The 13,621-nt window shown below is 26.1% G+C and overlaps 2 protein-coding genes across 9 annotated transcripts in view; one reads left to right on the top strand and one right to left on the bottom strand.

The window, feature by feature from the left end:
- The window catches only part of LOC122512693 (phytanoyl-CoA dioxygenase, peroxisomal-like), a 58,982-nt gene that overhangs the window by 32,475 nt on the left and 12,886 nt on the right, over window positions 1-13,621 (bottom strand). The window lies entirely within an intron of this gene.
- LOC122512691 overlaps window positions 1-13,621 on the top strand; it is a 38,802-nt gene that overhangs the window by 22,055 nt on the left and 3,126 nt on the right. For 3 of the 4 annotated variants that reach the window (XM_043628682.1, XM_043628684.1, XM_043628686.1), the window contains exons 2-7: window positions 8,829-9,088; window positions 9,482-9,678; window positions 10,586-11,033; window positions 11,102-11,368; window positions 11,578-11,815; window positions 12,433-12,687. In XM_043628682.1, the coding sequence (XP_043484617.1) occupies window positions 8,987-9,088; window positions 9,482-9,678; window positions 10,586-11,033; window positions 11,102-11,368; window positions 11,578-11,815; window positions 12,433-12,687 (1,507 nt within the window). In that variant the 5' untranslated portion in view covers window positions 8,829-8,986. The remainder of the gene's footprint in view (window positions 1-8,828; window positions 9,089-9,481; window positions 9,679-10,585; window positions 11,034-11,101; window positions 11,369-11,577; window positions 11,816-12,432; window positions 12,688-13,621) is intronic. The other variant, XM_043628683.1, reaches the window with a different exon arrangement.

Here is a 13,621-nt window from a genome sequence, read left to right as displayed (position 1 = left end):
TCTTTTTAAATAACTTCAATCTTGAACAACTATATCATAAAATAAATAAATTATTTAATGAACAATTTTCAAATGGTTTCAATTTAAAATTATTAAAAATTTCAATGTTGAATGAATTTAATTAGAAATTTTAATGAACTTAGATTTTTCGAAAAATTTTATTAATTCAAAATCTTCGAAAATTAGTTAAATTTGTTAAAATATATTTAATTAATTATCAAAAATAATGTGAGAATTTTAGTTAAAAACACTGGAAAACATTGAATTTTGTGAAAAGTTAGAAATTATTGGAGAAATTCAATTATTTTCAAAAGTAATAAAATTCTAATCACAAAATTCAATTATGTTTAAAATTTACAAAAAAAAAATCTCGACAAAATCCCAATTATTATCTTTATATAAATAAAAAAATTCTTCAAAATTCAATTTTTTCTCACAATTTTAATATAATTTATTCTTGTCAAAATTTCAATTATTTTCAATAATTTTCCTCATTTTAATGAATTTGAATAATTTACTATTTTAATAAAATTACCCAAAAGAATTTAATTATTTAAAAATAATTTTAATAAAATTCAACAAAAACATTTCATTATTTTTATAAATAATAAAAATTTCACAGGAATTCAAATATTTACAAAATTTTTTATAATTTTCTTCTCAATAATTCAATTATTATTTTCAAAAATACTAAAACTCATCGCAGAATTTCAATTATTTTTAATACAATTTTAATCGAATTCCTTGAAAAGGTAACTTTTTTAAAAAATTGTTTTAAAATTCGTTTTAATAATTTTAATTTTATTGAAAATTTTGAAAGCAATTGAATTTAATGAAGAAGAATTTTATTAAAATTGTATTGAAAATAATTCAATTCTTGCAAAGAATTTTATTACTTAAAAAAATAATTGAATTGTTCCGAAGAATTAATTACAATTTTAAAAAATGAATGAATTTTAAGTTAATATTTAAAATTTTTAATTTTTTCAAGGAATTCTATTAAAATTGTTTTGAAAAGAATTGAATTTCTGCAAAGGATTTTACTATTTATAAAAATAATTGAATTATTGCAAAGAATTTTACTGTTTATAAAAATAATTGAATTTTTTCGAAGAATTCTTTTTTATTTGTTAATTATATTTTTTTTAAAATTTTCTAATTTCTAATATTGTTTTATTATAAAAATAAAATAAAAATAAAATAGGTAAATATAAACAATAAAATAGTTTAATATTAATTTTGGTATTGAATTACTTTTGAGACAATTTTGACTAGTTTACAATTCGGTTTCTCTAATGTCATTATAATTTGACATAAAAATTTACCACTTGCGAGAAAGTCACTGGCGCCCTCTGGCAACTAATTCTAACGCGGGCTTTTTCAAATCTTTAAAATTTATTTTTCGCTTTTAGCAATTTTAATTTAATTTTAATTAAAATTAAATTTCTTAATTTTAATTTTATTAAATTAAAAAAATAATTAAATTAATAATAATTAATTAATTAATAATTTAATTAATTATTAAATTTTTCATTTTATTTTTCTTTTATTTTTTATTTTATTATTATTTTATTTTTTAATTATCACTAATAATACATTTTATAAATTAATTATTTATTTCGTTTCATTTAGTTATTGTTAAATTATAACACTAATAGTTATTGTTATTGCTACAATAAAATTTCTGTCTAAAATTCTTGCACATAAATATTATTATTATTATTATTATTATTTTCTGTGATTAATTAGTAAAGGAAGTTCCAAAGCTCAAATTTCTGGTGACAAAATAGGGGAGTTAAATTTCAAGAAAATCTCGGTTCGTGTTTCTCTTGAGTTTATATAGAATAAGGATGTTCAATTATTAACTTGCTTCCGCTCGCTTCTATACCAATTATTGTGCAAAGACGTCAGCCACTTTCGTGTACATATATATACAATAAAGAATGGAAATAAAACACTTAATGTCGGATAATTCCCATAATTTATTTATTTTTTATTTATAAATATTAAAAATTTAAAAAAAAAAAAATTTTACGGTTTTTTATAATCTTTTGTTTTTTTTAGCAATTTTGAAAAAATTCAATTTCCACTCAGGAGTAAAAAATTTATTATTATTATTATTTATATTAATTTTTTATTATTATTATAACTTATCATTATTCATTTATTTTTTATTTACTTATTATTATTCTTTTAAATAATAATTTTCAAAAATTAAAAATATTTATTTATTTAAACAATTTATTTAAGAAAAGACAAAAAAAAAATTTTTTTTTTTAGTTAAAAAATGTTTTTTATTTTTTTCTGTCATTGATAATAAATTATTTGCAATAATATTTCTATTAACAAGAAAATAAATACATAAGTAGAAAAAAAACAATTGCAAAATAATACAAATAAAAGGCGAAGAAAATTAAATAAATAAAATAAATTACAGAAAATAAAAAAATAAAATAAATTAATAAAGAAACTGTCGAGTAACAATAAAAAAGAAATTTCGTGTCTCAAGTTCTAATGACTCTGTGGTCAAAATAGGAAAATTAACGCCGCTCGTTGAATAATAAGAGGAAGGAAATGTGCTCTCGAATAATTAAATTGCCGTAAAGTTTTCCCACCTTGTATTAGTCGAGTGTAAATATACATATATATACATTATCTAAACCTTGACCCCTTAATACAAATTTCTATTATTTCGTACAACTTGGTCATCATCCTTAATGGTTTTGTTTCGACTGCTCCTAACATCATTTATATTATCATTTTATAAACGCCAATTTCGTTGAATAATACATTTTTTTCCTTCGAATAAAAAATTAAGAAAACAATTTTTTATTGAAGTAAAGGTGAAAATTTAAATGTAAATATTTAAAATAAAATTACAAATAAATTAATTATGTAAGAATTAGTACATTAATAAATAAAATAAATAAATAATTATATAAAAGTATTTAAAAATAAAAAAAAATTATAATTATTATAATTATTTCATTTCATTACAATTTTATTGTAACCGGATCTCTTTTAGGGCCGAACACTTATTATTCCTATAATTTGACCCAAAAACTTTACCACTTGCGAGAAAGTCAGTGGCGCCCCCGGCAATCAATTCTAACGCGGGCTTTTTCAAATCTTAAAATTTTTTTTTTGATTTTTATGTAAATTGTATCAATAAAAACAATTACAAATAAATATAATTACAAAATTAAACAATTTACAATTTAATTTATTTATTTATAACATTTATAATAATTGCATAATTGCATAAATAAATAAAAATACATAAATAATATTAAAAAATACATTTTTTATTTTTATTAATTCAGTCACGTTTTCTCCACTTTATTTTCTTTCAATTTTTCTAAATAGTACATTTTCGCAACTATGCATGATTTCCTTGTCATAATCAGGACGAGAGAGCTCCAATCGATTGCCTCTCCCACTCTTTTTAACACTTTTTATCTCTCTGACCACATTATGACCATTGGTATATCATACATACAGTAGTAAATTTAATGCTTTTTCTCACCGTGAGACTATTCTCAAATCGCGTTTATTTAATATAGCATTTCTCTTCATTGTCTGCAAAAAAAAAAAAAAAAAAAAAAAAAAAATTTATCAATTATAATTACTCGGTTTTTTTTTCTATTAACATTTTTTCCTTTTATCAACATTTTAACAATGTTTTTTGAATGTCAAAGTAAAAAGTTTCTTTCACATAATACAAAAAAAACTTTTGTTTTATTGTAATAGTCAGAAAAAAAGTCGTTATTCTATTTGAAATAAAATATTGATAATTTTTTCCGTTCTCTATAATGCATAATAATAAATAAGTAACAATCGTAATAATAACAATATGAAAAAAATGAAAATTATATTAATTCAGGTAATAGAAATGAAAATGTTAATTTTAAGATTTGAAAAAGCCCGCGTTAGAAATTAGAATTAATTGCTAGAGGGCGCCATTGACTTTCTCGCTAGTGGTAAAATTTTTCGCCTAATTGCAGTCGGTATATAAAAATAAGAATAATATTAATAATAATAATTGTGATAATAATCATGATATTAATAATAAAAATGATGGTAATAATAAAAATGATAGTAATAATAAAAATAATGATAATAATAGGGATATTAAAAATAATAATAATAGTAATATTAATGAAAATAATAAAAATAAATTTACATGAAACTAGAACTAATAATTAGTAATAGCGATAAAAATGAATAGTTACAACCAAAATAATAATAATAATAATAATAATAATAATAATAATAATAATTCCTAATATTAATAATAAATAACAAATCTAAACGAATTTACTAAAAACGAAAAAATAAATTTTGAGATTTGAAAAAGCCCGCGTTAGAATTAATTGCCAGAGGGCGCCATTGACTTTCTCGCTAGTGGTAATTTTCTGCGTTAAATTTCAGTAGAAATTTAAATATAGAAATAATAAAAATGATATTAATGATATTAATAATAAAAATAATATTAATAATATTAATAATATTAATATCAATAATAACAATAATAACAAAAATAATAATAATAGGTAATGTCAAAATAAATTGATTTAAATAGAAATACTAAATAAAAAAATAAGTAAAGTATATGTAAATTTCTTTCCTCTAAAATTTATAAAGAAAAATATTATGCTCTATTTACACGGAACTTACAGAAGCAATTTTCAATTGCATTCTGAGCGATTTTGAATAAAGCGTTTATGTAGGCAACGTCACGAATTATTTGCTGTGCGGAAAAAATAATAGAAAAAAAAATGCCATGGAGCTTTATGGCAACTTTTTATAGAATTAAGTCCCTGACTATAACTCAAGCAAGTAGAGTAATGGTACTTTCGGATAGGAAGCAACAAGACACTTGAAAAAAGGAAAAAGAAGGCTTTTTTTACCTCAAGACTTAGATTCACCATCAAGGGAAAGAAAAAAAAATATCTATACATATTGATGAAAGGATTTTAGTTTTTAAGAATCTTTTGCACATCCAAGGGAAAAATTTTATTTTTCAAAGTTTCCTTTTAAAATGTCTCTTCTCCCTTGAAAGCAAAAAGGAAATTAAAAAAAATGTTTTTCATGTTTTTTTTAAAATGTGAATTTAAAAAGGAATTTTTTTTTCTACGTAAAATATTTTTTATAATACAATTTTCATCTTCTATTATTATTATTTTTACTATTGTATTATTATTATTACTTTTTTTAAATATTGTATTATAATCGTTATAGATTAAAATTAAAATAAATAAAAAAAAAAAGAAAAACTCCAACGATTATAAAAAGATCTATAATATATTTAAAAACTGTATTAAAATTGTTTCCATTATTATTATTAATATTACTATTATAGTATTTTTTTTATTATTATTGCTATTACTAATATCTATTATTATTCATTTTCATTTTTAAAAAAATTAGAAACCACAATAATGATAAGAAATAAAATTACAGCCTTTCGCATAATTCTTCTACATGGAAAAAATTAAATAAATTTTACATGAAAAAATGGAACGTAATAATTTTAATTGTATAATTTCTGAATTATCGTACTAACGCTATATTATATAGAGCATATTGTAAATCATTTTCATGATCATATTATAGAGCATATTATAAATCACATGTTGTAATCACATTCTATACTGAATTATAAATTACGATTTCTATTATAATTATGCTTTATTAAATTATTTAAATATATTATTATCGGAATATTGTTCAAATATTATTAATATTATTAGGTTATATTTAGAATTTAATAAATAAATGAATTATTTTCATCATTATGTAGGTACTATTATTTTACTTCATTTATCTATTTAATAATTTATTTTTCATTAGTATTTTATTTATTATTATTCTTATAATTTATTAATAATTCGTTTATTGTTACAAATTATTTGTTAATCAACTAAGTAAATTATTAATACAAATAAATATGAACTAATAAATAAATTTTATTATTAATAAATTAATAATTTTAGGACCATTTATAATGTTTACGATTCCGATATGTTCTAGTGGCAAGCATACTTAATATTACTTATTTTTTAAAGAAAATTAAATTTATTTTATAAAAATAAGTATAGACAATAATAAATAGATTTTTTTATTATTTTTGGTACTTAAAAGTTTTCAGATCATTTTAACTTTTTAAGATTCCGATATTGTCTAGTGGCAAGCATACCTGACATTACTTATTATTGAAATAATTAAATTTATTTTATAGATATAAATAAAAATTAAGAATAAGAAATAAATTTACTTTATAAAAATAAGTATTGGCAATAATAAGTACCTATTTTATTATTATTTTCGGTACTGAATAGTTTTTAGACCATTTTGATTGTTTATGATTCCGATATTGTCTAGTGGCAAGCACACCTGACATTACTTATTATTTAAATAATTGAATTTATTTTATAGAAAAAAATGAAAATAAAAAAATAATAAATAGATTTTATAAAAATAAATATGATAATAGATTCTATTGCTCTTATTATTTTTGGTACTGAAAAGTTTTGAAAGCAATTCAACTGCTTAAGATTCCGATATGTTCTAGTGGCAAGCATACCTGACATGATTTATTGTTTAAATATTTAAATTTATTTTGTAAAAATAAATAAATATAAAGAAAAGGAAATAAATTGTTTATTTAAAAATAAATATAGAGAATAATAAATAGATTTTATTATTATTAATTTCGTTAATGAAAAGTTTTGGCACTATTTTGATTGTTTTTGATTCCGATATGTTCTAGTGGCAAGCATACCTGACATTACTTATGATATAAGTAAATAAATTTATTTTAAAATGAAAATATAATATGTAATTAAAAAACAATAATATAGTTTATTAATTTTGGTATTGAATAATTTAAAGACTATTTTGACTAGTTTACAATTCCGATATGTTCTAGTGACAAGCATACCTGACATGACTTATTGTTTAAACAATTTAATTTTTTTTTCCAAAAATTAATAAAAATATAAACTAATAAACAAATTTATTTTTTAAAAATAAGTATAGGCAATAATAAAAGCATTCTATTACTAATATTAATTTTGGTACTGAAAAGTTTTCAGGACATGTTGACTGTTTACAATTCCGATATGTTCTAGTGGCAAGCATACCTAACATTACTTATCATATAAATTAATTTTTCAAAAATAAATATAAACACTAATAAATTTTTTCTTATATTTATTTATTCAATTATAGCTCTCATTTTTCCCCTTCTAATTGATGGAGAAAGAATAAAAAAAAACATTTTGTCATTAGATATTTTACCCGAAGGAGGAAAATTAATTGTTTATTAATTGAGATACTCCGCGGTGAGTAAAACATTCAATTTACTCGAGAGGAAGCTTGCATTTCTAAATACATTTGACAAACCAAACTATATAACAGTATATAGAACGACGGAAAACATGAGTTGTATCCCGACGACGAACCACGACAACTACTGGGTTTCTCTAATGGTCCTTAATGGAACTTAGTGTGCCTCAAAATTGAATTAAAATACACTCAAGATCCAGAAATCAATATTTGTATCAGTCACTTAAAAAACGTAAATTTTATTAAAAATTTTTTACCTTTTTAAAAAAATAATTTTTACTTTTTAAAAAACAAATTTTTTTTCCTTTGTACAAAATTTTTTTTGTATTTTTCTATTCCAAAACTTTTTTCCTTTTTAACTTTTTTAATAAATTTCTTTTTTAATTTAAAAAAAAAACCGCTTTTTCTTGTTTAGAAATTGTGCAAATAATTGAACCCCTTAAAACTCATCAATGACAAAAAAATTATTTAGGTTCACTTTGTCCGAACATTTTTCAAAATCAATAAAATTTAATTTAGACTTATCCTTCTTATATTGATGTATATAAGACATTTAATAATTTTCTTCTCAGCTTATTTCAAAACGAAATGAATTTTCAAATGCTGCATTGAATTCGAGGTGAAATGTCGGATTAAAATCGAATCAATTTCCTTTTTTTAATCACTTATTCAATCTCTGGCCTTTTTTTACAAGAAAATAAAAAATATTATTATACTTCTAATGTCAAAAAATAATAAAAATTAATTTATTATAATAATAATTAAATTAATTTACAAAAAAATCAAAAAATAAATTTGGAAATTTGAAAAAGCCCGCGTCAGAATTAATTGCCAGAGGTCGCCACTGACTTTCTCGCAAGTGGTAATGTTTTTGGGCCAAATTACAGAAATAATGTGTTCGGCCTGCTAGTGATAATTTTCTACGTTTAATTTCAGAAGTAACATAAACATAGCAAAAATAATAATAATAGTAATAATAATAATTATTGTGCTATATTATTATTATTAAAAATATTTATTTAAAATAATAAATCTTTACGAAATTTTCGTTTCCCTAGCATGGTCCCTATGGACTACGGGACCTTATGCAATGAACAATATTTACGAATACAAAATAGAAATTTTTTTCTAAAACAAACATTAAGTTTTAATCGAGTCGAGACTTATGGATGACAATATAATGCCGTGTAAAAATAACCTAATAGACAATCAAAATTCAGGAGATATTGATCTGTCTCGCAGGGGGAAATGTGGTTTAAAAATAAATAAAATCCGCAAAGCGAAAACTGATGCCGAATGATAAAGTGTGGTGTGTCTACACTTATACATCTATACAGATATAAACATATTAGAGAAATTTAAATTTAGATCAACTATAACACGAATCCAAAATTATCGTATAATATAATTCGAAAAATCTATTGGCAAAAGACTCTTAAATCTTTTTCATGATATAATATTATTTTCGAATATTTCAGCATTTGTCACTAAGGTGTCTTATGACATGGGATCGGAGCCGAGAATGAGAATCACATGAATTATGCAGATAAAGAAATAATAACAAGAAAACAGAAAATTAGTATACAAAAGTGGCAGCTAAAAAAATTAATATTCGCAAGAAAGGGGAGAAGGAGGAATGGGCCCTTGGGCCTTTGGTGTACCAATTGTCCTAGTATCATGTGTGGGCCTTCTTCTTAATGCCTACATTCTTCTTGTTGTTCTTGGACTCGGCAAGCAGGTGACTTCCTTCTTTCTTTTTTGCATCCGATTCAATTTTTTATATTTTTCTTGTTTTTATTTTTTACTTTCTAATTTTTCCTCTTTGCTTTCTTTTTTGTGTTTGCTTACTTTCTGCTTGTACTAACTTTTCTATATTTTCATTTGTTCTGTTTTCGGTTTTTGATCTGCTTTACTTTTTTTCTTTGATTTTCTGTTTGCTTTTCTTGTTTTACTTTTATTTTCTGTTTTCATTATTTTTATTTATGTTTGTTCCCTTCTAGCATTGTTTTCATTTAAAGAATCTTTTCTTCTTCTACTTTTTTCCTTTTAAAATTATTTTTTGCTTCTTTTGTTGAAACTACGATACTTTTTGTTAAGTAAAAATATTTATAAAATTCTCCCTTCGAATTAGATTCACCAGCAGCAGACTGCAAACACTTTGCTGCTGGTACATTTAGGAGCAGTGGAAGCGGCCGTTTGTCTCGTACTTTTAGTATTTAGCACCGGTTCCTGGCCATTTGCCGGCACTTGGTGCGTTCTACACGGTTTTCTCCTGGCCCTTCTCCATCCCGTGGCCCTTTGGACCGTAACTGGTCTGAACTGTGAAAGGTATACTAATTCATAACTATTTATAAAAAAGAAGAAAAAAAATTATTCCACTTTCGTCGTCGGTAGCCACGCTTCGACTGAGCAGTCCCGAGCAGCGCGTCACTTTATATACTCCTCGAACGGAGTCGGAGTGGGGATCGCGGGGACTTAATAAAGTGGGGGAGCGTCCGGGCGCTGATTGGTTCCGCAAACTCAGGAGCGGCACACGATTTAATTTTGCCCCACGCGTCTTAATATTTCTAAACTAGGAAAATTAATTATCCCGCATTAGAAAATTCGTATTTTCGTCAAATTTCTGTCTGCAAAGGACGACTAAATTAAAAATCATCCTCGGTTAATTTTTCTGCAATTGGAATATCATTTTTGATAACCGGAACAAAAGGAATCGCGAATTAATTTTTCTTTTGTTGCTGAAGATGTTACGCCTGTTTTGATAGCATTTTGACTGCTTATAATTCCGATATTATCTAGTGGCAAGCATACCTGACATCACTTATTATTTAACTAATAATTCCGATATTATCTAGTGGCAAGCATACCTGACATCACTTATTATTTAACTAATAATTCCGATATTATCTAGTGGCAAGCATACCTGACATCACTTATTATTTAACTAATAATTCCGATATTATCTAGTGGCAAGCATACCTGACATCACTTATTATTTAACTAATAATTCCGATATTATCTAGTGGCAAGCATACCTGACATCACTTATTATTTAACTAATAATTCCGATATTATCTAGTAGAAAGTACACCTGACATCATAGGGCCCATTTTAAGTTATGTGTACGATAAAAGTTAAAAAATATAACAAATTTGTTTTAAAAAAAATTTTTTAAATGTTTTTTAAGGATGTAACAATTTTATAGAAATAAATAAAAATAAAGAATAACAAATAGGTATTACGCTATCGCGGCTCCACTCCACTATGCCGCACTGGTCTCACCACGAAGAGTGATATTCGGATTGGCAGCATCATGGACGGGATCACTCCTACTTTGCCTACCGCCGATATCAGGTCTAGCTCCACCGTATAAATACATTCCTGGTCTTGGATGTTGTGCTCCCGACTTTGGCAATGACAATTGGGGTTCATCGGCCGTTGTTTATGGTGTAGCGTACGCTTTTTTAGGTCTCGCACTACCAGCAGTGCTCGTCACTGTCTGCAATTTACGTGTACTTGGTATTGCACGCTATCATCGTCATCGTATTGCGAGCGCAATTTATGAGGTTACGTTAAGTGCCCAAGTGACCATCACGCATCAGAGGAATCCTTTTTTTATTCCCTCGATAACTTCGCCTAATGCCGGAGGTGGACCACCACGATTTCATAGTGCTGCTAGTACGGTAATGACTTTTGACTACTTTTTTTTAAATTTTTAGGTTTCGTTTTTTGATGGTCTTCGACTTTACAGGTAATGCAACTTGTTGGATCTCTCTATTTACTGTACTTTCCCTATTGCGGTTTGATCCTGTGGGAGGTGTGTTGTGCCATTGGAGTTGGGGGCGTCGGAAGTCAACAACGTCTGCACGCGCATCCTCGTTTCGCGTCCTTGGCCTCACTTCTTCTAGCCTGTTCACCACCCGTTAATGGACTTCTCTATGGTCTTAAATCACGAACCCTACGACGTTCCGTGCAAAACTACTGGCGTAAAAAAGCCACTAAATCCGAATTACAGCAGGTAAGAGATTTCCACTCATTTATTTTTTGTGAATATTTTTTTTGTTGGATTAAAAAATAGCCTTGAAGAAGTAAAAAAAAAAAGTCTGCAAGAGAGAATAATTACAGGCGTGGTTTTGTTTGCACACTAGGTGGTAAATTGTCCTTTTTGAGTACACAAATTTATCGATTACTATTCGTTCACGTTTTCTCTCTTTCTATTAATTGCAGGAAATTCAGGCGCGAACGCCTAGTGCCACTGGTTCAAGGAGGCCTTCAGGAAATGGACAGGCCTCCTTCTTCCCTTTTCCGCCTTTGCAACGACGCCTCAGCGAAGCATTATTAGTTCTCGGTTCCTGTAGAACGGGAAATCCTTTTGATGATAGTAATATTCGAAATCCATTTCATCGCAGTCGATTACAAACGGCTGCTTCTTGTAATACACTCAGAGTGCCAAATGCCGAATTAGGTATTATTCTGATTTATTGATACGGGATAGGATTTATATTAATTTTGCCTTTTTGGGGTACCCCCAATTAGGAATCAAAAACTTAAGGCAGTAGTCTCCTTTAGAAGCCGAAAAAAAGCGTTTTTCAGCAATTTTTTTGAAAGGGAAGGAAATGATTGCGGTAAACGAAATTTTTAGCTGATATTTTATACAAATAGAAGATAATTTAATACTGAAGCTAGATCACTTTGATTTTTGTCAATCGGAAAAATATTCTTTTTGCTATCGCCGGCACCGTTTTCTATGACGTGTAAAAATGAAAATTCGAGAAAACGCGCTTTAAAGTTTTCGGTCCAAAAAAATATAAGTTTTTGGATATTTACACTAATTAAATGTTAAACAGCTATTCCTGGACCATACAACAGTCCTTCCTCTTCTTCGATGAACGCATTTTGGCGGAGGCTTTCTGATAGTCGAGCTGTGCGAGTCTCCTTGCTCTTCGATAGTTTTGGAATAGATTTAAGACCCAAAAAAAAGTCGATTTTTTTAAGCCTATAAAGGAGACTACTGCCTTAATGCAAATCCTACTAGTTATTTAGATTCTTTCAATAAAAAAAAATTTCTTTGACTAATTACAGTTGGATCTGCAAAACCAGTGAGAACGAGTGCAAGTACAGCGAGTCTACAACTTGTCTCTCGCTACTGTAACGATTTCGACGGTAGCGAGAGTATTGAAAACGATGGTGGGTGCTCTATGAGCGATACTCCAAATCAAAGTCCTAGGATTCTCATAACTCGAGCTTGCAGCGAAGAGAGTCAGGACTACGATAGTCCATTGCTTAAGAAAACATTAACAACAGCTGCTTCTGCACCGGTCTCGCAGATTAGCGAAAGTAAAAATAAAAAAAAATTGATTTCCCATCATCAATTTTTTTCATTAGTTGTGACATTAGACTACATTTCCGCTGTCTAAAATAATAAACCCAATGGCCGCATTTACCTTAAGATCCAAGTTAACGAATCCCAAACTTTGGTCAAATCCACCCACTGGATTTTTACTTTCGACGTCAGTACAATCCCGTTCATTACATAAAATAACAATAGGAAAAACATTACATAACATTAAATACACACAGTTTGTAATGAATGTAAGAAAATATAAGTAGCGGATTTCAAAAAATTGAGATGCGGATCCTTGGTCGATAACAACTATAATCCCGATGTTACAGAGCAAATACAAGGTTACCACCCCATGTGGAAAAATTAACGTTACTTAACGTTAGCTAATGCTACTAACGTTAGGTTAACGTTAATCTAACGACATTTTTTGGTCACTAATGTCATATTATAACGTTAGCCTAACGTTAGTTAACGTTATCCTAATGTTAGTTAACGTTAGCCTAACGTTAGTTAACGTTAGCCTAACGTTAGTTAACGTTATTCTAATGTTAGTTAACGTTATTCTAATGTTAGTTAACGTTAGTCTAACGTTAGTAACATTATTTAACATTAACTTACGTTAACTTTCCGACCTGGGACGCTTTTGCTCATTTCAAATTCCATGACTTTTCCAGGTTTTCCATGTTAAAAAAATAAATTCTTCCAGGTTTTTAAAAGTACATTTATATTTTCCATTATAATTTTACCATAAGAATTATGATTTTCAAAAATTTTACATTAAAACCTTTTTGAAATTAAACAGCTTATAAAAAATTGTTATAAAACATGAAGAAATCGATCACTACGAGTCTTCGACTCGGAGCAATCGATGAATATGTTTTATAATAATTCAAAACGACAGACTGATAAAATCATTATTTTATATTA

Source organism: Leptopilina heterotoma, unplaced genomic scaffold (genome assembly GCF_015476425.1).
Source record: "Leptopilina heterotoma isolate Lh14 unplaced genomic scaffold, ASM1547642v1 Lhet_123, whole genome shotgun sequence".
Lineage (NCBI taxonomy): Eukaryota > Metazoa > Arthropoda > Insecta > Hymenoptera > Figitidae > Leptopilina > Leptopilina heterotoma.
This window is presented reverse-complemented; position numbering and strand designations above follow the sequence as displayed.